Source organism: Chelonia mydas, chromosome 3 (assembly GCF_015237465.2).
Source record: "Chelonia mydas isolate rCheMyd1 chromosome 3, rCheMyd1.pri.v2, whole genome shotgun sequence".
Classification (NCBI taxonomy): domain Eukaryota; kingdom Metazoa; phylum Chordata; order Testudines; family Cheloniidae; genus Chelonia; species Chelonia mydas.
Genome location: NC_057851.1, coordinates 98,611,928 through 98,639,199, shown reverse-complemented (window position 1 = coordinate 98,639,199; position 27,272 = coordinate 98,611,928). Strand labels below are relative to the sequence as shown.

The following is a 27,272-nucleotide window of genomic DNA, read 5'->3' as shown; positions in this document are numbered from 1 at the left end:
ACACCTATGCTACTAGATCAATAAATAAAAATAAGACTTGCTTTCCTTGGGCATGTCTCAGAATGTTTACATCTCGATAGTGATAAGGTGCACAAAACCAGGCACAGTATATAACTTGCATTTTCCTGCTTCATACAGTTATCCCTGATAAAGATAGAAATAACGTGAACTCTCTCTGATATGCATGCTTAGTAATACAGAGTGAATATATACAATAATGGGTTTGCCAGATCCTTGTTTAGCTATTTGTAAGACATACATTTATTTATTAAGATTTAAGACTTTTAGTTGTGTACACAAGTCCAGTGGCCATCTTCAGCCCCTACCTCAACGTTCAGCAGAATTATATGAAGATAGATTCATAGATTTTTAAGGCCAGAAGGTACCTGACTTCCAGTATCCCATAGGCCACAACATTTCCCCAGTTACCTCTGCATTGAGCCCAATAACTTGCATGTGGCTACAGCATATCTTCCAGAAAGGCATCCAGTTTTGACTTAAAGACTCCAAGAAATGGAGACTGGACAATCCACCACTTTCCTTGATAATTTGTTCCAATGGTTAATCACCCTCAGTGTTAAACATTTGTTCCTTATTTCTAATTTAATTGCTCTGGCTTTAAAATGTTCCATCTCCTAACATGAACAAACTATTTTGCAAAACTCTTCAATTCTCAGCTACTCAAATTCTCTTATCGAGGATTCCTCCCTTACTTTTCAAATGGTCCTACGTTACCCTTTCTCCATTGCTTTCTTTTCATACTGTAGCAGCAGAAGTATCTGAATGAATAAGCTGTTGGGTAGGTCTACACACCAAAAGCTGTGCATAGGCTGGTCAAGCTACACTTGCTTCAGTGCAGCGAGTGGGGGTAACAAGAGCAGTGACGACCCTACAAAGCAGGATTCATTGCAGGTAGTACATGCCAGACCCCAAGTATGTATTTGGCTCTCTGGCCCACTGTAAAGCTCCCACTGCGCAGTCTTCACTGCTATTGTTACCTGCGCTAGAAGGCTTCAAGCCTGTGAAGAACTTTTTCTCTGTAAACATACTACCATTGTCTCTAAAACACAGTAACATTTTTCAGTTCAACCCAAGACTTCATCCAGCAGTGCCGGTCTCCCTTGCATGGACGACAGGGAGCACCTCTCTGATTCTCTCTAACTCAGCATCACCAACTGCTGCAAATTTATCACAAATCTTGCAGCATTTGGTATTTTTCTGAAAGCCCCAACTCCTAGGTGAGGTGATTATACAAGAATTTCAGCTTCCATTTCAACCTTCATGGCCGCAGAGAAAAACTACTTCAAGTCAACAGGACTTAAACATATATTTAAGTGCTTTCCTGAATAGTGACAGACTTAAGCATGTCCCTAAGTACTTTACTGAATCACCATTGCTGAACAGACCTCAATAGTAGTTTGGCATGATCTGAAGAGAAATAACATTTCTTTGAAGGGAATTGGTACCTGGAGCCAAGATTACAGTGTACCAAGAATAGCAGAATCTAGTATGGGGACAAAAGGGGGAGGATCTTTACAGCTTTAAAATTGAAGTGGAAATACTGGAGACTTGACTGACACATTATCTGGAATGACAGACTCAATTCTTCAACCATATGCATTCCTTTGGGATTATTTCAGTTCAACGTGATTCTTAAAAGATTTTTTTTAAGGATACAAATCACTGGGGCATTATTTTCTTAATAGTATGGTTAAAAAAAGAAAAAAAGAGAGAAATTGAACCACAAAAAACCCCAATGTCAGTGATCTCACAATCCCAAAAAAGGCTATCAGAATTAAGGCTACAGATGTAGGCTGTCTCACTTCATGAAGACCAGCTATCTGCAGACTTTAATATTTTTTTTGCGCCACAGAACCAGGAAGTCAAACTATTGCATTTTACTGATTCATAGTGTCTATTACTATGACAGATAGACAGAATGACAGAAAAATAACACACAAAAACAGTTATGTAAGGGCTAAAGAAAATACATGTGTCTTGTTCTCCGGTTGCTGGACACGGATCTAATGGACTGCTCAGGGGAGTGAATTTTAAAAGGGGGCTCTCCAATGAGAAAGCCCAGCTAATCGTCATGAAATGTTCAACCAACTTATGTTTGTTTGTGTGGGACAATGCACTGTGGAGCTCTCCACTCACAAAGTCCAAATATCTGGGTGGCCTCACATACATACCCCTGTTATCTTAGGTGGGGCTGCTTAGCTGTCTCTCTTGGCTGTCTTAAATTATTGTGCTGGTGGCCAGGGGGGGGGGGGGGGGGCAATGGGGTCACAACAGTTTATATGAGGTTTAACCCAAACAACTCATCACAACCAACCAGCATCACATACCCATTGCTCAGTTTCCCCTCCAACCACCATCTACCTGCCTTATTTGGGTTGAATTATGACCAGTTCACTCTCATTCAGATCCACAGTCAGACATTATTGAGATTACAGAATTTTGGGTTTGATGAAAAATGTCAAAATGAGTATAATCAGCCTATGGATGACAATGCAGCCCAAAATACCTCACAAGCTTCTTCAGTGACTTCCTAAAACCTTAGGATGGGACCACTACACACACACACACAATCTACTCCCCAAAAAAGCTGGAAAGCTCTGTGTAGATCAAAACACTTGTCTCCTTCACCAACAGAAGTTGGTCCAATAACAGATATTACCTCACCCACATTGTGTCTCTACTCCCTAAAGAGTCAATGGCACATTGTAGATATAAAAATCTGCTGATACTTATGACAGGCTTGGAAAGCTTAGTGTTGTCCATTGCATAAGTGATGAACTGGGGGAAAAGACCTCAGCAGCAGACCATATTTGCATAGACACAACTACTGTGCCTGAGTGACCAGCAGACAGACTTGCTTTGGCAAAGTGATCAATTTTGGCTGTTTTAGGTAACAATTCACTTTACTATTGAATGCAGGGATAATAAAATGTTGTTATCCTCATTGCATGAGTAAAGGGCAGCAGAACTATACTTAGCATGCCCTAATTTAGGGAGTGGCGATGCAAAAGCCAAATAGAAATTAGAGAGGATGAGGACAGGAGTTTCTACCTGCTAGACTGAAATCTTAGGGTATGTTTACACTGCAGTTAAAAACTACAGCTGGCCTGTGCCAGCTGACTCAGGCTAAGGGGCTGTTTAATTGAGGTGTAGATGTTTAGGTATTGGTTGCAGCCTGGGCTCTAGACCCTGCAAGGTGGGATGGTCCCAGAGCTTGGGCTCTTGCCTGAGCCTGGAAGTCTACGCAGCAAAGAAACAGCCCCACAGCCCGAGCCCTGTGAGCTGGAGTTGGCTGGCATGGGCCAGCTGCCGGTTTTTCTTTGCTGAGTGACCAGCAGTATGTCTTTCTTTGCAGACATACCCTTCAAGGTGCCTCGTGGTGCTGTTCAGTTTTCCCAGATTACTGGATGGGGGCTCGAGCCAGTTCTGTTTTGTAATGTTAAGAGAAACCCCTAGATATTGAACGTGGCCCTTGTTGCAGCTGACACCACCTGGAAGAATTATTTCATGCATAAATACATTTATATAGCTTTGTTTTTCCCCTTTACCTTGTTTTGTTGTTTTCAGTCTCCACAGGTTGGATCAGGAGGATGGGACAATCATTTCAAAAATACACTACTAAGCAATTTAGGACTAAAGGTGATCACTTTGAATTCCTGCTTAGACTGTTGCATAATAAAAATAGGGTTAATTTAGATGCAGTGGTTCACAGGTTTAAAATTTATTTGTCTTGCCCTCCCATCACTCTGAACAAACAACCTGTCAGTTCCGGAAACTTCTAAAAGTAAAGGAATCTATCATCATCATCTGTCAATAAAACAGTTACAAAAGAATGCATTCCCACCCAATACCAATATAGTGCTGTCCTGGACTAAAATGGACCACTGTCCAGCACATAACAATTGCATTGGCAGCATAGGGGAATAATGTGACACTACTTTGGTAGGCACCAGAGGAAACAGTATTTCCTTTCTCCCACCCTGTCTGTCTTGTTTATCCAGTGGTTCTCAAACTTTTGTATTGGTGATCCCTTTCACACTGCAAGCCTCTGAGTGTGACCCCTCTTACAAATTCAAAGCACATTTAACACTATTATAAATGCTGGAGGTGAAGCAGGGTTTGGGGGTGGAGGCTGAAAGCTCACAACTCCCCACATAACCACCTTGCGACCCCCTGAGAGGTCACAAACCCCAGTTGAAGAACCCCTGATTTAGACTGTAAGCTCTTCAGGGCAGGGACTATTTCTTACTGTGTTGGAGTACTGCCTTAGCATGATGGCACCCAGAAATCTGCTGGGGCCTATTGGTGTGTAAAGACTAACACCACCACATATAATGTCAGCAGGGCTAAATAGCATAAATCCTGCCTTGAATGTATCATCCTCTGTGCCATTAAGCATTATAACATTAATAACAGTGTAATGACAGCAAGTGCTGCCTCCATATACAATAATTATCACAACTCAACTTTCACCTCACCTTGTAATTTGTTAGATGTTTTTCATATAATAGTTGAAAGCTACGTTTTAACTATGAAGAATATTATGGAAATTAGACTACCCTAATATAAAAAAGGCTGTTAAATATGCACTTATCAAACATCCAATGTTGCAAAAACAGTTTAACCATCATGAAGTATACATCTTTTTGTACTAAGTTTAAATTTATAGATCTATTTTCTGTTAATATTTCTATTAGGTAATTGCACAGAGTAGTTACTTCAGATATGAAAAGACAAGAATCTTTACTTAAAGTCTTTTATGACCTTTATATAACTTTATTTATTTAATAAGAATGCCATTTAATTCTTCCATGCTCTAGAGTTCTGGTTGGGAATATGTTAGATCAGCGGTTCTCAAACTGTGGGTCAGGATCCCAAAGTGGGTCACAAACCCATTTTAATCGGGTTGCCAGGGCTGGTGTTAGACTTGCTGAGGCCCGGGGGTGAAGCCGAAGACTGAGTCCCACTTCCCAGAGCCAAAGCCCAAGGGCTTCAGCCCTAGGCGGCAGGGCTCAGGCTTCGGCTTCAGCCCTGGGTGGCAGGGCTCAGGTTACAGCCCCCCTCCCCAGGGCTGAAGCCCTTGGGGTTTGGCTTTGACCCTCGGCCCAGGGAAGCAGGGCTCGTCCGGGCTCAGGCTTCGGTCCCCTCTCCTGGGCTCTTATAGTAATTTTTGTTGTCAGAAGGGGGTTGCAGCACAATGAAGTTGGGGAACACTTGTGTTAGATAAATACAGCTGTACCAAGCAGTGCCACCACTATGATTCAACAATTATTTTAAAGGATATTTAAATCATCCATGAAAACATGTTTCAGCATAAAAATCTCACACTTAAGGTTGTCAGTTGAGGAGTGAATTATTTTTCCCCCACTATGCAAAAATGAAGAAACCCTTCTGTTCTGACTGAAATTTTAAGAATGAAAAACTGAAGGTATTGTTCTCAAATTCTTCTATGTACTCCTATTACCTACAAAAAAGTCTTTGTTACAATAAAATGTTACAACTAGTCCATTATGCAGATGGTGTATCTGAATATATCAGACATAAAAATATTGTGCCACCCGATTACTCCTTAGAAAAAAAAGACAAGAAATCTCCAAGGTTTTTCCCAATTTTTCTGTCAAAGGAGGATGTGGCGGGATTCTCTGTATACCCTGAAAAACAGGACATGGAACCAGTCCCCAATCCCCGTAGATCCCCTCAGATGCTTGGAGTCCCAGGAAGATCAGAATGAACCAAAGCCTTCCATATAATGATTCTGCATCTCTGCAGCAGTCCAGCTACCTTGCAGCTCTTGTTCCTGGTACTTAGCAGTTAAGCTCCATTCTAGCCACACTACCATGCACTATCCTGGCCACAGCTCTCTCCAGCACTATGGAGCGGATCCACTGTATTATCTTTTGGGATGATTTCTGCAGGACCAAGGGAAGATGATGCACAACTTCCCCGCTTCGCCTGCTCACTTCTCCCAGTTGACCAATAGCTCTATCTCCCGCCGCCCCTTAAATAGGTCTCCAGACTATGGATCACCCTCTGTGGGGAGCAGGGGGCCCTCCCTCTGTATGGTTCATGTGAAGGGTTTTGAGTCATGATAGAGCCCCAAGTTATTTAATTTAGAATAGGTATTACATATACAAGCTAATTATTCAGCAATAAAGTGAATGGTCTTTGGTAGGAAGGGAGATTAATATGCAGCCTAAGGAATAAATGTTCTTATCTTTATGGTAAGGAACCTTGTACACAGTGCTCCCTTTGTTGCAAAATAAAATGCTTCATGCTTTAAAATTCTCCCACAAAAATTTTGTCATGCTTATAATATGTTTATGTTCTTATATTCTAAAAGATCTAGCAAAGTAAAAGCAATGAATTGCAGAGTTAGAGCTACCAGTTCTTTCATGAACACACATTGTTGGCCTGTGAATAGTAGCGTACATTTTGCTCTCACTTATACCAGTGCAATACACTGGTTTCAATAGGAACGTACCAATATATCTACAGAATTTGGCCCACTGTATGTAAGATCTTCCTCCATCATAACTAGTAAGACAAGGAATATTCGCCTTAATTTTCAATAAATGTTAACATTTATCAGATCTTAACCTCACTGAAACAGCCCCGTGTGTGTGTGAATTCACAATACATACAATATGAAAGTATATTTTGACAGAATGATTTGAGCCAGACACAATGCAGGCAGATGCTATGCAAGGTCTTCACATACTGCTCTTCCAGTGTACCTCAATTATGTCCATCAACGCTTACTATTTCAGTTCTGCCAAACCCTGCTGAACTGTGTGGTGATTTTGTAATGTGCAAGAATAGACAAAGGTGAGACCAGAAAACTCACTTCACCTCTGACCTAAAAAGTTATTTGAACCTAGATTCCCAGAAGGTCCCCAGGGTCTTTTTGTTCAAAGAAAACTAGTACTGATACACTTCTCACATCCATTCTCAAAGAGAAATTTCTGAAGGCATCCTTTTGAACATGGCATACAGAACACTATGGCAATTTCTTTGATAAAACTTCACTGAATTTGTACTTACTGATTGTTCATTTAAATCCTGAGAGTCTTCCATGGAGGTAGCTTTTCTTTTTCTTTCCACCCACAATAGAAGTATCTTCCCTTTAAATTACAATTGGGGTTTCTAAATTTTTAAAAAACAAAAAGGAAAAAAAGTGTCATGATCTAATTCCTACTTCTAAAGCACGTCCAGTATTAACATACATTCTGGGTGAAATCCTGGCCCCACTGAAGTCAATGGCAAAGCTCCCATGGACTCCAATTGGGCCTGGATTTTACTCTCTGTGTTTCAACATGCCCAGTGTCATTTTGGAAAGCAGAAACTATTTGAAACACACAAACAGAAACACACACTTAAGTAATAATTCTTCAGCTCCTGCCAGAAAAAAAAAACAGTTCTGAAAACAAAGCAGTAGAAAAGCTAAAAATGTTTAATGAAAGCAGCTGTTTAAATAGACAGCAAAAGATTACCTTTCTAATATTTACATCCAAAAGTTGTTATAGAACACAGAACAAAAACGCATAATACTCATTTAAAGAGAACTATTAATGATAGTCATTACGCAGCTAGCAGAAAAAGATTATTATGTAATTATCAGAATGTTATCTTCTTTCTAATGTCCATTAAACTCCTTTTGGATTAAACAAAATACACAGAGTGATTTAAAGCAGGCAGCTCCCTACAGTATGTTAAATGATGGGCATTACCCTAATTATCTTCCGTCTCTACACCTTCTCCAATAGGATGAGTGACACACATCACTACATCAAATGATGTAATTTGAAGTATGCAGATTTTGTGACTTAAGAGATCAGTGTTGTAACGACTACTGCAACCCTAACTACAGAGCCACAGCCATTTTACTAAAAAAAAAAAAAAAAAAAAAAGATGTCGTCAACATGAAGTTAAGGTTGAGAGTACACAGCAGTAATTTAGGGTAAAATACATTATGGGAATGTTGAATTATCCCCAAGCCAAGCAGAATAAATGTAGGAAACTCAGAGTCAGGTTAACCTGCAAAGAAATCCAAACATGTTAAAGTAGGGAAATACATACTTCATCGTCTGTTTGAACGCACTTTTTGCCCTTTGTTTTTTTGTTTGTTTCTTTCTTTTGGTTGTGTTTAATCAAAAATTGTATACATGAAGAGTAAACAAGAAATCTAAAGAAAAAGTTATATTTCTACTGATTTGAAGATAGGAATTAGCAATTTTAAGTAATTTATTTTAAATTTTAAACTTCTATGACAATATTCACCAGTATGCTCCAGCTACTTTATGTCCTTCTGGGGCAGCGCAAAGCAGCTCGAACATACCTGCCAGCTAAGCTGCATTTACACCATCAGAGCATTGCAAAAGCAGCTGGGGTTTTATCCCTCTCCCTCCTGCCCTCCACATTCTCCTATGCACACAAACCTCAAATTCCAGCTGCCAATTGCACCTCTCTACATTTCCCTCCCTTCCTACCTCTCAAATCTACCTCCAATCCTGCACCCCACAAACACTAATTAATCAATTACTTGTAAACACTTAGAAAATGAATTCTGTACTCAAAGACTAATGCTTCATACATAAACAAAGTGGTCGAATCCCTGCTTTAAGTGCAAAACTCAACTCAACCTTAACTATGGAACCATAATACCTAGAATTAGTGAGCTTATTTTCACATCTTTAAGAGCTGGATCCAAACCCCACTGAAGTCAATGCAGACAGCTGTCACACCTTTTCTTGAAAGAAATAGAGTTTATTGATATTTTAAATAATTTAAATATACACATCCTGCCCCTATTGCCGTTAATTTAAGTGCAGTTAGGATTTCACCCAGACCGTTTGTGTATACACTTCCAAAAATATACACATGAACGAATTCTATCTACACTGACACCACTGGCAAATAAATGAATAAATATGTGCCAGTGCCACGTAGAACTCGGAAAGAATTTGATTAGTTAACTGGTCTTTATTGAATGATTTACAAGTGAAATAATACCACAGGAATGTATAATTAGAGATGTCACTTGTATAAGTTGTATTGCTCCGAATATGCCTGATATTTTTAATCAATTTCAAAACGTTTTTGTTGGCTCACTTACATCTATTCTAATTTTGCACAAATGTACTATGATACTATAAGGAGAGCTATGTTGCTTATCTGTTGTCTCAAAATTCAAGTGAGCTGTTATGATTAAATAATTCCTGAATTAATACTTAGGTAAATATCTTGTACTGTACTCTTAATATTTTAAGAGCTCAAATGATGTTACATTTTGAACCAAGTTAAAACTATTGTAAGTAACCACAAACACATTATTATTTATATAATAATGTCATAATAATGATTATACCAATTGCATCGAGACCATATTCTTTAGGGTTAGTTCTACAAATTTGTAAGGGGTGGGGGGAAGCTATTAGATAACTCAGTGATTCAAATAAGACCGGCATTACTCCCTAATAAAGATATAAAATTAAGGGATAATAGCAACCTCGTGCTGTTTTATGAGCCAATAATCCAGTTACCAGTTCAATCATGTAGTTTATCCTATCAAGAGAACCAGATTTAAAAAGAGAGGGATAGTACTGTTATCCCTATTATATTGCAAGTGGTTTTAACTGTTTTCAACTATTTTAAAAAAACTGTTAATGGTTTTAAACTCTTAGACAAGCCAGTAAGAAGAAAAACATCTGTTTCTGTTCTTGATCCAGTCCTCACAGATGTGGCTTTAAAGCTGATGAAGTGTTTTATGTTTCAAGATCAAAATTTTATCTTTTCAAGAAGTGTCTTAATTAGGAGGATTCCTGACTTCCTGATCAACAAATGCATATTTTTTTTTATCTTGGTGCATAAAACACTTCATCAGCTTTAAAGCTGCAACTTCCAGAACTGGATCTAGAGCAGAAACATGTGTTTCTTCCTAGTGATGCACACATAAGTTAAGAGCAATGTAAAAACAATTTTTATAACTCCCTTTAGCTGCTTGTAAGTAACACATATGATGCCTTAAAAAATAATTTTGGCTTAGAAGATAGCAAGGTTGTGGTCTGTCCAGTAACAGTGACCGATTGCAATCTTCTATTCAGCAGAAAGTTAGGGTTATGAGGAAATAATCAGATTGATGGGGAGTGTTCCAGTTGATCCAAAACCTGTAGGGTGAGATTTTGTGCTGCACTTCTGGGAGGTGCAACACAAAACTTTCAGCCATGGGGACTGGAGAGCCAAGGTAGCTTTCAGCCATTTGCACCCTTCCATTTCTAGACTGCTCCAGGGTCTCAAATTGCCTCCAGAATAACTTAGCTCCAAAACAGAGCTGTCATCTTTCCTTCATTTCCTTCTAACACAGATCATTTAGGAGGAGAATGTGCCCTCCCTTTGCTTCAATAAAAATTACCTTTTCAAAGTAAAAGTATAGGGACGTCTGTGGGGCCTACCATAATAACCTGCCCATGCAACCTTTATTTGGCCCTCATTATGAATATGCATTATGGTAGTGATTAATTATATGGTCATATACTATTTTTTTCCAAGGTATCCCTGACTCATTCAGCGCACAGGATAGATGCTCTGGGAAGTAATAAGGGTTACGTAGTGAATTAGTCTGTTTGTAGGATCACTGCCTCATTTGCTCTGGAAATGGGAAGTTGAGTAGAAAATAAGACAGGGAAATAAAGAGAAAGGGTGGTTTTATGATTAAGGCAGGTGACAGCCACAAAGAGATTTCTCTCTTTCACAGACTTTCTATTTGATGCTGAGGAAGCCACTTCATATAAAAGTTTGACAGGTGGCTAGAACTGTGCATTCCTCATTTCCTGGGTGCCCAATGTGAGATACCTCATACAAAGATGCAGTTGAGTACTGAGAACTTCTGTAACTGATGTCAACGGGAGCTAGAATTAAGGTACTTTGGTCTTCAGAAATTAACAGCATCAGAAGTAAGAAGGGCATGAATTCTAATCCTGGCTCTGCCACTCTTCCAATGTGTGGCCTCAGGCTTGTCTTAACTCCCCTATCTGTAAATTAAGGAGAATACCTCAGCATCGCCTCTCTTATCTCACAAGGGTGATAAAGAGATAATTTCATTCATATTTGTCAGGCACTGAGATAGTGTATTAATGAGAGCCCTAGGGAAGATAATGAGAACATGAATAATTTCCTGTGCAGTGCAGAGTACCCTTGTGGGTGGACATGACGATATACGCTAATTAGGTGATCACATACTATTTTTTTCATAAGACGCCTGCCTTATTCAGTGCACAGAATGGATGCACAGGAGGGGGAATTAAAGATGCACAGGCAATCATACATTGGTATGTCCTAACTTGGAAATGCCTATTTTATAAAATTATTTTACCTAGTTTTCTGTACATTATATATGATATATATGTGACTTATTGTAATGTTAACTTACCCTGGTGTTAAAAGAAAATATTCATGAAAATAAAGTGCATGAAGTAACTCAAAGCTTTTGATTTCATTGGACACTGAAGCTGTGTATTCCAGTGCAACGAATACTATTCAACAAAATTAAAAAATGCTGTTCCATCATAACGATTTCACTGTAAAAGAATCTTTTGAAGGGGCAGAAAAGCACGATGCTGCTTTCTCAGAGTTTCCCGTGGCATCATGTTCAGAGGAGGAGTAGGAGGAGTAATTTTGAGGGAGAACGGTCTTATGTGGAATAAAAGCAACGTGTCTGGGACAAAAATAAAGTAATGTAAACAATAGTTTGGGTATTGAGGGTAGTAGATTAAAAGGTAATAATAGAATCTTTTTCTGCCTACTATTGATTCAAATTCTTCTTACACAAAACAATCATAAAAGAAAAAAAAAAGTTTGTGTTCTTACCCAACAGAAAATAAGCTATTATTTTCAACCATTCCCCACTTATTTGAAATCCAACCAATAATACATCTTATTATTTTGTTCACTCCCCATTTTAAACTTGACTAGCAAGACGCAATACAACAGGTCATATTTATTCCATACAATTTTAAGGCATACTTCATGAGAGAAAAGGATTTTGTGGAAACAAAAACCTAATAGTTATCATCTCTAAATTCTGGAAGGAAAAACCAATTGTTTTGACAAACAAAACACTACTTTAAAGCTATAGCCAAAACTCCCACTGACATCTCCAGTAATGACTGCATGATCACGATCAGCATGTGTAATAATTAAAGCAGATTAAAATGTCTTAGAAGTCAAGGACTATAGAAGCTTTTTATTTATTTTAAACTCTTCATATGTTGGTGCTCCTAGGAAAGCTTGTACATATGATCAGTTAATTTTTCCCAACCCGCACTTTAAACAGTGTCCACACACTGTGCAGAGGTAAAAAAAATTGCCCCTTTCCTGGGTTTTAATTTGACTAATAATTAAATTAACAATAAGAAAAAAAAAGTTCAATTCCAGCTCTCTCTTCTGGTTTGGCTTCTCAAAGCATGCCTACTGCTGCACTGCTCATCCTACACCCTCTGTCTTCTCTCTCTCTCTCCAGAAATATTCCAACTGCTCTCAAATCTCAGGGCAATATCCTGGCGCCATTGAAGTCTATGGCAAAACTATTTGATTTCAAGAGACCAGGATTTCACTTCGGGTACTTAAGTTTTACACACTGTTAGGGGTTCTGGCACTTCTACCCACAACTTGGAGATTCTTCAAAATGTGTGCATAAAAGATGGGATTTTCAAAAGTGCTATGGAAGCCATGGAGCAACATTAGGCCAAAGATGAGCCCTTCTAAAAACTCCACCCAAAGCATCCGGCTGTCTCTCTTTCCCGTTTTTAGCAAGAGTAGAAAGCAAGTTTTTCTACAGTGTGTTCTTATAAAGACTCTTAGCGTTTCATACGGAAGTCTTAGAATAGCTGTTTTTGGATAGCTGGCAGTTAAATATTTTTTAACTTTATAGGCTTAACTTTTATATTTTCCCTTTGAGTAGTGTGAATGCTGTACTTTGTAGAAAGAAATGCTGACCCGACTAAAAATAACCCTACAACAAAATGAGATGTTATCTATTTCTAATCGCAAAGGAGAATAAATCACTAAAGAACTTTAAAGGTTTTAAATATAATAAATAATTGATGAAGAAAAAAATAGCTATCATGACAGTCTGATAGCATAGGCACATGCTGCTCTCTTGAGGAAAACCAATACATGGAGAGAAAGTTCACAGAAAATGCAGTGAGATTTACCTCATATGGTATTCTCAACGTTATTTTGAAGGATAAGGATTCCTGCAGGGGGCAGAAAACAGGTTTGTAGGCGAGCCCTATAGTTAGTTGGGGTAAAAAGGCTTCACCACTTGAATTCAAGCTGATGGAAAAAATTTAGTAGACTCACTTCCAAGTGCTGGGAACTGTGATTAATATAGAATACTCTCCTTTCTTTCTTTCTCTTGTTCTGTTGCTCCCATTCCTAGAGGATGAGATATTGTATCCTTCATATCTTTCTTATTTTAGACATTTTGAATTTTGTGGAGATGGGAATCTTCTTTTGGAAGAGTTTGTGGAGCTCTTTGTACAAATTCCAACACTCACTTCTCTGTCTACTAATGACATGCAAAATGTTGAGATTCTTTCCTCCATCTAGACTTTGATATGCAACTGAGTGGAAAAGGTGTCATGCAAGGGCTTATTTCATCTGAGCAAGCCCCGCTAACCCCTGAATCTGTCCAGTGACCCTTAGCGGAGAAAACATCTTTTGTTTCATTTTTGTGTGCTGCAGAACCTTGAAAAGCTGCCTGCATCTAGGATACCGGCAGTCCAAGTGGGATTGCTTATCAAAAGGAGTTTTTCCCTCTTTATTTTGAGCTTGTGCAACCACTCTAGGAATTCACCAAAAAATCTCTCCTGCCAATGAGTGCATCCCTGGCTCCCACTACCTCAGAGTGAAGCACACCACCTTGTTAACTATATATGTGGAGGGAGTGTAGGAGACATTGTGGAACCTACACAATGACAGAGAAACCCAGTCTCTTCCTGCATCAATAAATGCCTTCAAAAAGGCAGTAACAGATAACTTACATTGGGAACATGAGCATATAAGCATATATCCTCCTTGATAAGTGCCTGAAGGGAGGTAGTGCAGGAGGAACACTTCCTCAGGCTCTGCTTGGCCATCCTGTTCCTATACAACATAATATCTGGTATGTATGTGTATATGAACATATGCATATGCTGAAATGGGGTAGCAAGTTTAGCTAACATACCAGAGGAATGACCCTCCTGAGAGGGAGAATTAGGCATTTCCAATTGTAAAAATAAAAGTTAAAAGTTATTAGGAAAGATTTACAATTGTTTTAGTGCATTTTACAGAAAAATGGTGTCCTCAAGGCTCTGTGGTAAATGGAAGTCTGGAACTGCCCTACTACTACTGCCTGGTAGTTGTTCTCATGGGAGGAGCCTAGCAGCTAGCCAACAGACCAGTAATTATGTTATCCCTACACCTTGAAATAAAGGAACTTCCTACAGTAAGACTGCCAAGAATGTTAAAGTAGACAGAGAAGCCTGCTACACCCGTAATTTAAGTATTCTATACTCCCTGCATTCTTCCTACAAAAATAGTCCCATGAATCTTTTCTTGCCTCTTAATTTTTCCATCTTTCTTTTTCAGACATGTGAATTGATACTAGAAAATGAAATATGGTAATAAAAGTAAATATCTAGTTCATGTCACCAAGTTTTTCTGCATCAATTTAATTATTAGCATAGTGTTAACGTGCATAACTACATGGTATTGTTACACATAGTCTTACAAGTTCTTTTTTAATGTGCGAGCAGTACTCAACCTTATTGTATGCTTGTGTTAATTTTGTACTTCAGTTTGTTTGGAAGGAGGGAAGTTTTTGAAAATAATAAGTTTGCTCTCTACCTTCATCCCTCTAATTAGAGTCCATTGCTCTGGTGCATAGTAGGATCTGAGCATTGGTGTTTGGGCTGAGTTTTCTGAAAGAGGTGGTTGTTTGTGTTCTGTCTGTGACTAACTCTGTTCAAGGACTGCATGTGTGTGTGTGTATATATATATATATATATATATATATATATAGTAACTAAACAAATTAAGCTAAAAAATATATCTATACTCTGCATCACTGATTCTGACCTTAACTGACCTGCAAGGCTTTGAAATCTGCTGCCGCTTGGTAGAGCAGCAGCAATAAGAACTCAAACAGATGAACTCTGTATCGGTAATGTCATCAATGAGCGCGAAGAAGTGAGGTCCATACATCAGTTGCATATGTAATACAAGCACAGGGGAGGTGGAAAGTTGGAAGGATGCATGCCAATAGAATATTTTTTTGCTTGCTGTCCATGATTATGGTACCAGAGGACAGGTAAAAAGGATGCTGGGAAGATAGAAAAATCTCTTAAGAAATCTTACCAAAGCATTGAAACTATGCATGATGTTTACATTTGGTGAAACAATGCCTTAGTGCTTTCATTTGTAAGCTCTCTGGGGCAGGGATCATTTTTTGTTCTTTGTTTGTACAGTGCCTATACCTTGCTCTTACATTGCACTTTTAAATCAGTAGATCTCAGAGGGCTTCACAACCTTTTAATGTGATTATCCTTTCAAAACCTCTGTGACAGAGAAGTGTTATTATCCCCATCTTGCAAATGGTGAGGAACAGAAAGGCTAAGTGACTTGCCCAAGGTCACACAGGAAGTCTGGGGTGGAGTAAGGAATTGAACTTGGGTCTCCTCAGTTCTAGACTACTTCCTAGGAGTTCTTCCAGACTCCTTGCAACCAAATCTAATCTATAATCCCATTGGTCTCCCCCTGAAAAATAAAGAAAAGCTAATTTACAAATAAATATGTTCTACTACATTTATTTTATATCTAGATGCAGAAAAACCATGTGCTGAATTTCAAGAATGAGTAATGCAGAGAAGCAAAAAGAGAAGACTTTAAGAACTCCATTTGAAACATTAATGTTATGTTATTTTTGGTCTTGTGGGTCAATAGTTTTGTTTTCCAAAATTACATATTTTGGTGACTTTCTGAAGCATTTTGCTTAATTTTTTGTCGAAAATAACTGAAAAATAACTATAAGGTAATCATTTTTGTTCTTCTTAAACAGGCCCCTTAGAAAATAACCATTATAACCATTGAATACCCTGTATACTTAAACAAACACAATCAACTTTTTTAAAAAAAGAATCACACATCTCTGATTTTTTTCCAGTTTTTAAATTCAATTTTTAAAAACAAAAAAATAGTACTTTAGATGTATAACTCAGATTGTATAATATCAGTGATAATGTAATTATTTCTAGGATAATAACCCTTAGCATGTCATATTGGAACCGCTGTGGAACCCAAACATAGATGTGAACTCTAACAAAAGCAAACTTTTTATAACTTAAAAAAAATCACCATTTATATTCATGTTCAAGTCTACTTACTATACGATGAACTCATTCAATTTGTTTCAAGCAGTATACTACAATATTAATGGCTATTCAACAGTAATATCTTCTGACTTGGAGGAACATGAACGTTTTTAAACTATTGAAGTAACACCCAAGATTACTAGAAATGAAAGTGTTTCAAGGAAAAAAAACTGTTTCCTTTTTAGCTGCTTTACATTGAGCATTTGACAACACTTTGCATACAGTCAGTTCCACTGTTTGTGTGGGTCTTTAACAGAGCAGCAGAGAAGAAAATATTTTTGAAATATAGGAAAATGTGATTGTAAAGCCACAAAAATTGGTAGGCGTACTCAGAGTTATGTAACCCATAATAGTTATGGGTAACTATTTTAAACTTTAAAAAAAATGTATTAGAGTACAAGTTGGCAGTATCCCTGAAATAGCAGATCTGGGAATAAAGGTGCTCCCTTCTCTGGGAAGTATTAAACAATCAGAAATGTAAAAACCTGTGTACAGAAACAGTCTCAGGATAAGTAATTCTTGTTAAAACCACTCTTGGAGAACAGAGGTTGTTTCTTAGAGAAATTGAGGAAAAACAACGGAAATCATTATTTATCATTTCTATTACAGTAGCCACAAGATAGGCATTGAATTAATCTGAATAAAAACAACAGAACAGTTAGGGTGCCAACTAATGGAAATTTCTAAGAATTTTCAATAAAAATATCAGTAAGTGTTGGATGTTGAACATTTTTTTCCATCATGGGCTTTTGATGCAGAAAGCATATAATAGCCTTTACTTAAATTTACATCGAGATTTTCGAAAGGTTTCTCTCTCTCTCTCACACACACATTTTGGGCCTGGTTTTCATTAGTGTAACATGGCTTTTGCATAAATCTGTACTCAAAGATCAACTTTGTGAGAACAAAAAACAAACCCACAAAAACCATAAAGATTGGTTTAGGTTCAATGGATGAAATCCACTCCAGCCTTAAAACTGAAATACCATATTTAGGCTCTATGTACGTGAACAACAGAGTTTCTATGAAGGTAAAATCCACTCAACACCTAAAGGCCAGCACCTTTACCCTAGTTATGTGAACAGAAACAGTGGTTACAACTCCTCTGCTCCACTTGTGGGGGATGCTGAGGCCATTAGGCTTGTTCTGGCCTCTCCATCTCCAATGAAGGATTTCCATGCTGACCCATGGCTCAGAGTCCCCTTCTTTGGCATAAAGACAGTATACTGGATCCCCCCAGTGGACACTCTGATCCTAGGAGATCCTCCAAGCAGTCCCTGTGCAGAACTTAAGTGGTATGGAAGTCCTTAGGATAATGTACCACACCACTGGTGAATTTCAAACCATAAAGAAGGGCACTAACTATGCAACTGTAATTATGAAAACTAGATACGCTTACAATATATTGCGTAGCAGCGTATTGAAAAAAATCAATCAAACATAAGTTTTAAAAAAATGGTCAGTCCTCCAAGACCCTTGCATACAAAGTCACACACAGATCATCATATTAGATTTGTCAGGCAACAGCTTGGGCATTGGATATTAAAACGCATCATGCCGTTTGTGCGCCTTCTATAGGCATAGTATAAAATGACACGTCCGACAGACAACTACAATTTTCCACTAGAAAGTTTCTGATTGCTCTCATAAAAAACGAACAAATCATGTGACGTACCACGTTATCTGCAAACACAACACAACACACCTGCAATATGACAGTGTGCAAGGTAGTACTTTGCGACAGTGGGGAAGAATAAAAAATAGCTGCCATAAATTAAACCCTTTCCTATGGTGAAGGTTTAAGTAACAGCCACTTTTGAGAAATGATTCAACTTCATTTCACGGGACAGCCGTAAAAGAACCCAATCAGCAGCTGCTGCTGCCAGCTTTGGTGACAAAGTTTTCTTCCAGTAGAAGTATGCTTTGTCTTTCCGTCATAAGAACAGGTTCAAAACAGAAGTGAACCCAAATGGAAAATTTATATCACCATCATCTCATATTGCACCTAAATTTCTGCACAGTTATTGAATAAATCCTAGAACTGTCACCTCTAAAAGGTCACCTAAAAAAAGAAAGAAAGAAAGAAACCTGTCAGAACTTCCCAGAAGTGTTACCTCCAAACTGTGCCCTACAGAGCTCTCCCAATGCAGGTTACTCCTGATTCTGAAGCATCTCTGAGCTCTACTCTAATCGTGAATTCTTGAGTATAGGATTTCTAAATAAGCCAAAAACTGCAGGTAGTTTTAAGTATCCATCAATGATTATGTAGAGCATTCCAAATTCAATCTCACTTGTGGCCTAAGACAAAATTTGATTACTGTACCAGCTACCCCCCCAGAGAAATGAAAATGGCACATACAATAAGTATAAAATATTTGATATGAAAACAAGTTAACTGTTAATACCCATCTAAATAGCTACCAGAAATGAGTAGGAGAGTCTGCAGATGGAAACTCATCTGAAAGGCATTACCATTTTCATTGCAGTCACACCCAATATTATTGCTCTAAAGTGGCAGAGTCAGCTATAAGGCCAATTCCTGGTATGGTAATTGAATACATAATCATCTGGCTGAGAGGTGAAAGAGATATTAACTAACCAAGATTAACGTGATAGACTATCAGTTCCCTACATCACACCATTGTAGAATAAATATTAATATAGGCAGTAGAATGGATTACCACCTTAACATTTCATCTATGGAGACCTACTGTAGATCCAAATATTGTTTAAGTGAAAAATGAAAATGAATTACCTAGAAAAAAGTTATCCAGTTCACAAAACCACTATAGTTTTAAGCACAATTATTATTCTCTGCATTTGAGAGGACCAGAACTGGAATAGCAGATTGGGTCTGAGATGCATTGACTGAACTTGGCAAGGAAATTTGCATTTAACCCACCTACACTATGCTTGGTTCTATGACTGCTCACTTTCATGAGCACGAAAATTACCTAAAACAAATTAAAACAGTCAGTTGATATACTATGTTCAATGGAGCCAATGCTCCAGAGATGTAATTGGCTCACAGTTCTCCCTTTTATGCTCTTTTAAATACTGTTATAAAAAATTAACACAAAATATTTCTTCATAAGTCTGAAAAGCCCAAAAAAGGAGAAAATTGAAAGATTTGACTGTAACTTTATCTTTAACTCACTTTCTTCTGTCTAGATATTGCAGAAATCTCCAAACCGTGCATGTAACCTGAGTGTACGACAATATCTGAGGCATAAGAGACTGGGTTAAAGACAAAGCTAGAGGCTCTGATCCTCAGTTAGTATAAAGCTGAATAGCTTCACTGATTTCAACACAGCTATACTGATTTACACCAGCTCAGGATCTAGTCAAATCAAGTTTCCAGTTACATCCATGCGAAAGCATTGATTTTAATAGAGTTATATGCATATAACCAGCAGAATTCTGTTCAATGTTTCAAGCTTAACTCTGTATTTCTATTCTTTTGTAGTCTCAGTCAGACCCTTACTGATATGTTGATTCAGATTTTTGTGGTTTAATTATAGATGTGTCAGTAGCAGAATACTTACTCTCTTCTTCAACCCAATTTTTTTTTAAAAAAAGGCAGCAGTAATTCTTTAGATTGCTGACAATGTCAATGTAAGTGGGTCATCTCAGGTTAGTATCAAAGTGTAACACTATGAATATTACATTGTCAAATTAATTAAAAATATATTCACCTTCAGGTAAAAAAGTTGAGAGCTATCACAGGTATGAAATTACTCCTACCTGCTGGAATTTTGTGGGAGACAGTGTCTATGACACGTCTTTATAATGAACGGAGGAGACAAAATTACAAAAATGTATAGTCTGGCCACAGTATAAGGCAATCAAAACAGAGCTACAACACTCTTCCATTGTTGTACAGATGAACTGCTTGAGAAGTGTTGTTCAAGCAACACACAATCACCAATTAACCATTTTTCCATAAACTTACTCATTCTACTGTACTTCTAGCAACAGCTGCCCAGTATGGAATCACAATGATTTTCCCTCTTTTTCTAGGGAGTAGGAATTTAAACGGAAAAACTGCACTGACCTTGCTCAACACAGCACTGAAAGCTCTTATGGGAATCATTTCTTGCCATACAACGCTATGACAAGTTTGAAAATGAAGTGCTTATACTTGGTATTTTGAGCCTGCCATTAACAGTGGCCATTTTGCTGAAAAATGTGACAAGTAGTATATATAAACCTGTCAGCATGAATGCTCAGTGGCGAGATTGTGCAGAAATGTCCAGTCTGTTTTAATACAGGATTAAGAAAAAACATAAAACATTTAATATTTAAGCAAAAGGTAGAACATGTGCCCAGTACGGTTCTCAGGTTTTGAGTCGAATGGCTATTTTAGATGGAGGCCCCTCCTATGGGTGTCCCAAGTAGGTTGTAATATTGCCAAAAATAATTCATAATATGGACTCAAAATGAAAATATTAAATAAACTTGCTTTCCAAATAAAATTTACTTTATACTCACCAGATATGTGCTCTTCACATTTAAGCTTTCACACTGCTATGATAAGTAAGATGGACCCAGGTTTCTTTAAGCACTTCTGATTTAATTTGACATTCAGGCAGAAGCTTGGACTTGGCAAAAAATCTCTTGCACAAAAAAACCCAACAACCTATTTCTATATATTAATATCTAAAACGTCACCATTATAAAACACATGTAAATACAACAAGTAACAGTATTTTTAACTGCAGACTATAAAGTCTAATTAAACAGTCAAGTTCAGAGTTTAGGCAGGCAAAACTCTCACTGACTTCAAAAGGAAGAAAACACATACAAAGTTTAGTTTTAAAAACCATTTTTATTTGATTTCAAAAAAGGTAATAGTTTTATGTCTTCAGCAGAACCATGTCCTGAAATCTCAGGGGTGATTAAGGGGCCATACCAAAGCTGAATGGTTTCAAATATCAAACTATATTATTATGTCAGGGCCCGCAAGATCAATTAGCGCTTTTCAATGACAGGAAAGGTTACAGTTGGACTCACATTTATACAATATATCTAAAACTAAAAAAAGAAAACTGCCTATCACATTTACTTACAAACTTTTGAAACAACAATCAAAATGTTAAACATTCTCTTTAATTCACATGGTATCAGAGCTGCTTTTCTGTTGCACAATTTTTAAAACATTTATTAATTGAAATAAATTGTTTCTGCCGTCACAATAAATGTGTACTATGAGATGGCCAGAAATCACAGGGAACATTAAACTATGCAGTAAAACCTAGGGTATCATCATAAGGCATTTTAGTACATGTGGTGCTGCTACTAAACCTGGTTTATTGCTAGGCTTTTATAAAGCTTTAAAAACACTTGACAACTATGTGCAAATCATTCACTTTTTCTGCCTGGGTTACATTCTTTTTGAAAATCCAAACTATATTATTATGAATGGATAGGTGAGCTTGGCTCCATGTTCCAAACTGAAAACAAAGTAACTACTATAAAACAAAAGCAAAATATAATAACTGAATGCAGTTATATAAAACAGCTGATCACAGTCTGGATAAAAAAAAAGTAAGTTTTATACTTTCTGTTATTAAATGCCCTACATAAACTTTCATGAAAACAAGCAACTGAATATACATTTCACTTCTAAGCCCAGTAAGAAATAATAAGTGGAGATACAGGTATGTTAGAAATTCATTTGGATGCCTCTTGTCTGCTGTAACAAAATACGTAATTATGCTCTCATACACAATTAGTTTAAGAGTCTCTATATGGTGATAGTTCGGAAGATATCAAGAAAATTAAAAACACATTTTGTGTATAGTTTAAGTAGTAAGCATATTATTTTTAATAAAAGCAAAGCATGATTGCTTTTATATGATTAAAGACTTCAAAATGTCATATTTTGAAAGCACACTTTTCTATTTATTTCTTCAAGGAGTGATTTGAAATATTTACTACCAGACAGTACCTAATTTTAGATTTTAAGTGCTTTAACAGCTCTATGAAATATGATCAGCAGCTGCAATGTAGAACTACGCTGAATAAACTATCATTTATAAAAAGGGAGACTCGTTTTACCCAGAGTTCATAAAATCCTCACTTTCAAAACAGAAAAAGATAACACATAAATAATTAGTATTTGCTTTCAACAGCACTTGACAGATATGGGGGGGGGGGGGGTGGAGGAGGAGAAGAGAGAGGAAATTCCTGGACTGAATTTCATATTAAACAGAAAAAAGTAGTTTACATTACCTGAAAAACAGAATGAATGCTGTTTCAATATAATCAACTCTTGTCTTAAGTGCATAATTATCTTTGCCCATTCTCAACCAAATTCTGACACAAAGTTTTTTATTATAATACTGTAAAGTAAAACTAAGGTACACAAGAGCCAAACAACTTTCAAAGCTTGTATCAGAGGCTGAAAATATGTAATAGGACATTGTCTTTCTGTATTTCAAATGGTCATGCACAATACATTTTATTTAGTATGAGTAACAAGGAACTCGGTGATACTGGGAACCTGATCTATAATTTTGTCCATGATCTCTCAGTCACTTATATCAGAATAAATTTCTATTGCAGAAGAGTAGTAATTTGTTGTAAGACACTACTACATAAAAGAATCCTCTAAGCATATGATTCGACTGTATATATAATAGTATAATTTAACACAATCCAAAAGATATAAAAATAAATATTAAAATATGTAACAAGTACAAAGTAACTATTTGACATTTTCACCTTGTATTTTCCTTTTAAGATACTACAATTAATTAAAAAACAGTTGGTAACATGAATACCAGCATTCAGAAAACAAACCAGGAAAGATTTGTTTTTAATTTGTTTGTTTTAGATGTAGCCCAGATTACATTAAATGTTAAAATGTACTGGAAGAAGGGGAGAAGTTGTCCATTTGTATTTCCACTTACTTGATATAATTTATACTACAACGTAAGTTGTAGGTATGTAAAGATCTACATTCTGCAGCACTGTACGGGTGCACTGCAGGGGGAAAAAAGTGGAAAGTCTACAGTGATGTTAAGATTTTGATTTACATGGTCACTAAGAAGTGATGAGTTGTGTTAAGAAATCAGAGAAAAATGTTGAACATGCAACAAAACGCTATTAACTTGTATTTGGAAACTGAAATTATGCTATATCCAAATCCTTAATACATAAAAAGATATATATAATACAGTGAAAGATCACATCAAATCGAGAACAGAAATCAGATAAAATGCTTTATTTATAACTGTATACGGTGAAAATATACTTCAGTAAATTTCAGTGCAATTCTGAATTGTCTATTGATTTATGTTAAATATAATATTTAATTAGTCTGCTTATATTACTGCTTCTACTATTTTAATATGTGCAAATCAGACCTTAAATTAAAATCTATATGGATTTCTTATTATTTTAATGCAAAACAATTTTATTATTTAAAATGTTTAAATTCGAACGACCTAAAATGCTCTGTTTTTTAGCTATCCCTACCTACATCGGATCTATGCAATGCAAAATATTTATTACTAGTAAAAAAAAATATGTATCTTTCCTTTGAATCTTGCTCACAGGATTGCGGAAAAACAACAATGTATCTACTTGGTTTCTAATAGTAGTCAGTTTCATAAATGCACATGAAACTTTAGATGCCAATTACTGACTGGCAGCGACTCTATCCTGGGATCCCTTTCACTTTTGTTAAAAATGCTTAAGACTGCTAAACCCCTGCACTGCATGACACGAAATGAGCACAAACATAAGTACTGCAAACAGTCGCCTTTGCTTAAAAATAAAATGTCAAAGCGACTTTGGGTTTAATTGCCATACCCCACTAATATTCCTCTCTATTGATTAAATGGATGCTATGTACCGCGCCAAAAAAGACAGAGGTAGGAGAAACAAAACTGTTAACTACGAGTCCTTAATGTGAAATCTAACCTGCAGTTTTTCTTAGGTATCAGATTTTGGAAGCGTCCGTAATGACAGCCAGAGAGGCAAATTAATGGCCAACAGCCCATTGGGTTTAAACACAGAGAATCCTGTTACCACCTCAGATTAAGTACAAACACACACAGACTCTCCTCCACGTGGAAGTGTTTTCAAACCAAAACACAAGCCCCTGCATGCGGTGCTGATGCATCTAGGTGGAACGGGCTATTATTCCTGTGTTTTCCTCTACAGTGGAGAGTTAGAGGGAACGGGGGAGAGGGAGAAAGGGAGAACATACGGTTGTGTCTGGCTTTAAACCACAATATTCCCCTAGAAAAAGAAAATGGGAGAGGAAAAAAACAAGAGAGCCCTGGGTCCCCACTCCCTCCAAATACTGCGAAAGAGGCTGCAGACATTAAGATATTTTCCTTATTTTATTGCCACTGTGGGACCGTCTCGTTTCATCAGCAGATATTTTCTAATGGCTGCAAACTGTAAACGTTCTTTATTAAGAAAGGAAATTCGATTTCAATGCTGCCAGAGTCTGGGGGGTAGGAGGGAGTTTGGAAGTTGCATGGCAGAGGATGTACAACTGAACAAAAGGGCATATTTTCCAGACCAGATTGAACCATCTGCGTTTTTACAGTGCTGAAAGCTAAGCATGTTCTTACAAAAGCTGCCATAAATTAAGGAAACTCCCCTTCCCCCAAGGTTTGTAGTCCTACAAAACTCACGCTGCACGTTCAGGTTGCTGGCAGGATTCGCTAGTCAAGTTACCACAACAAACCTCCAGAAAACCCGTTGAATTTCAATCTCTGGCCACCTCTTCTACACTCCCTGCCCTAGCAGCGAGGACACACAAACTCGGCCGCGTACGTCTCCCTGACTACGAAGCACAAAACTTCCACAAGGCGGGGAGGAGTTCCTTGAAAGAGAAAATACAATCGCCTGCAAAAAGCGGCACTAAGAGGATGCCAAGAAAAGGCTGGTGAATTTCCTCCTATATACTCATGCCAGCATCACCGATCTGCCTTTCAGAGCCCAGGGCTAGTGAACTGCATCGGAACGGGACAAAACCCGCACGGCTCGGGGCTCCAGGGAGAGCAGATCAAAGGGCGGGGGGCGAAACGCAAGCCCTTGGCTCACCTGGAGAGGGGCAGAAAAGCCTGGCCAAAGGAGCGACCAGAAGTCTGCGAGGATCTCTCCCCCTGCAGGGGGCGGGAGGGGGGTCCTCGCTTGGGTTTGGACAAGCCCCGGTCTCGGTGCCCAGCAGGGCTCAGAGCCATCAGCCGCTGCTCGCGGGGATCTCTGCCGCGTCTCACGGCAGGCGGTTCAAAAAGAAGAGACCAAGGCTCCGCAATAACCCCGAGGCGCAGGCAGCCGGGCGGGCGCGCGCGCGCACACACACACACACACACACACACACAGGGGGCGACGTGGGAAGCGAAGGGGAGCGGAGCAGCGACACTCACCTTCTGGTGCGGGGACACGCCGCTGCCTCTCTGCGCCGGCTGCTCCTGGGTTGTTGATTCTCGCCCCTTCTTCAAGTCGAGCTTCCCCTTTTGCGCTGCTCCTCCGGCAAAACAACAGGACATCCCCCCTCCACGGCTCTTCCCCCCCCCCCCCCTTCGCCACACACCGCAACCCAGAGCAAACGGGATTGAGGGGGAGGAGGAGGGGGGCTGGTAAGGGAGAAAGCAACCACTCTCCTCACTTTAGGGCGTGCAACTAGTTGCTCCCCTCACACACACACACACACACACACAGCTGCCCCCCCCCCCCGAAAACTACTTCACACAGAGGAACCCCAATGGGGTGCGGGTTTCCCAAAGCGGGAGGGCAGCGCGCGATACAACCCCGCCCCGGGCGCTGCTTTGCACTTGTGCAGGGGGCTGTTGCAGGCAGCCGGGCCAAGGGTGCAGCAGCGGCAGCAGCACGGTGCTGGGCGGGGGGGGGCTCAGCCTGTGACCGTATTTACTGCAGCCCCGGGAGCTGCATGTTGCCATTGGTTGTTTCCTCGCGTGGGTATCCAGTGAGCTCACCGGGCAGCGTGCGGAGCGGGGCTGGCTCCTGCGCCTCCCACCCTCTCTCGCCCCGGCGCGGCGCGCACACGTGCTGCTGCCCCAGCCGCGCCCCCCGGCACTGGGTCGCACCCGGACCCCTCCGCGGCTCCGGCCGTCACCGCTGACCCTGTGCCCGCCGAGCAGCGTGGGAAGAGCTGCTGCTTGCACACGCACAGGCCGGCGAGAGGAGAGCCCCCGTCTCCCAGGTGTCAAGGCGTAACTAGAACCCCACCCCCCCCGGGACCTTTCGTCTTCCGCGGGGCTCAGGCCTGCAGCCCTCACTCCCGTTGACTCCAATGGCAGCTCGGCCTGAGCCAGGATTGCAGGGTTTAGCTACTGAGCACTTACGCACCTGGGGGCTGCATTTGCTCATATTTACAAACTCTCTCTCTCTCTCCCCCTCCCCCTCGTGCCACCTTTACTAGGGTTGAGTAGTGCCTTGCTCCCTGACATCAACTGGCACTACTTACACAGGGGGCTAGGTGACTTGCGGTCTGGCCCATAGTCAGCAAGCTGTTGCACTGCCCCTGATTCGGAGTTATACTCTGCCCAGGGCATAGACTATTTTAGGATGCAGCATAAGCTCCCCAAAGCACGGAGAGGGGGAGGGGGCACGTTGTTGGATGTGTTGGAGAAGCAGCGTCAACACACTCTCTCCTCTCCCCTGCACCATAACTACCTGTGTAGAGCCTGCGGTCCGCTGTACACTGGAAGTAGTGGTAGAGTGCAAGGCAATAAGGGAACGCCTTAAACTTCCTCTACTCCTTTTCACTGATGATGCACAGGACAGATCACAATCCAGCCTCAGGTAAGATAATATACCCAACATGAGTACAAGTACCACAAGCTGGCCCTTGCT

General features: G+C 39.1%; 1 protein-coding gene across 12 annotated transcripts in view; it reads right to left on the bottom strand.

The window, feature by feature from the left end:
• Nucleotides 1–26,429, bottom strand: part of EYA4 (EYA transcriptional coactivator and phosphatase 4) — a 211,549-nt gene extending 185,120 nt beyond the window's left edge. For 5 of the 12 annotated variants that reach the window (XM_043542939.1, XM_043542938.1, XM_043542941.1 and 2 more), the window contains exon 1: nt 25,823–26,425. In XM_043542939.1, the coding sequence (XP_043398874.1) occupies nt 25,823–25,945 (123 nt within the window). In that variant the 5' untranslated portion in view covers nt 25,946–26,425. Of the gene's footprint in view, nt 1–7,062; nt 7,165–25,822 lie in introns of all 12 variants that reach the window. The other 7 variants (XM_043542942.1, XM_043542943.1, XM_043542944.1 and 4 more) reach the window with 4 other exon arrangements.
• Nucleotides 26,430–27,272: the final 843 nt, after the last annotated feature.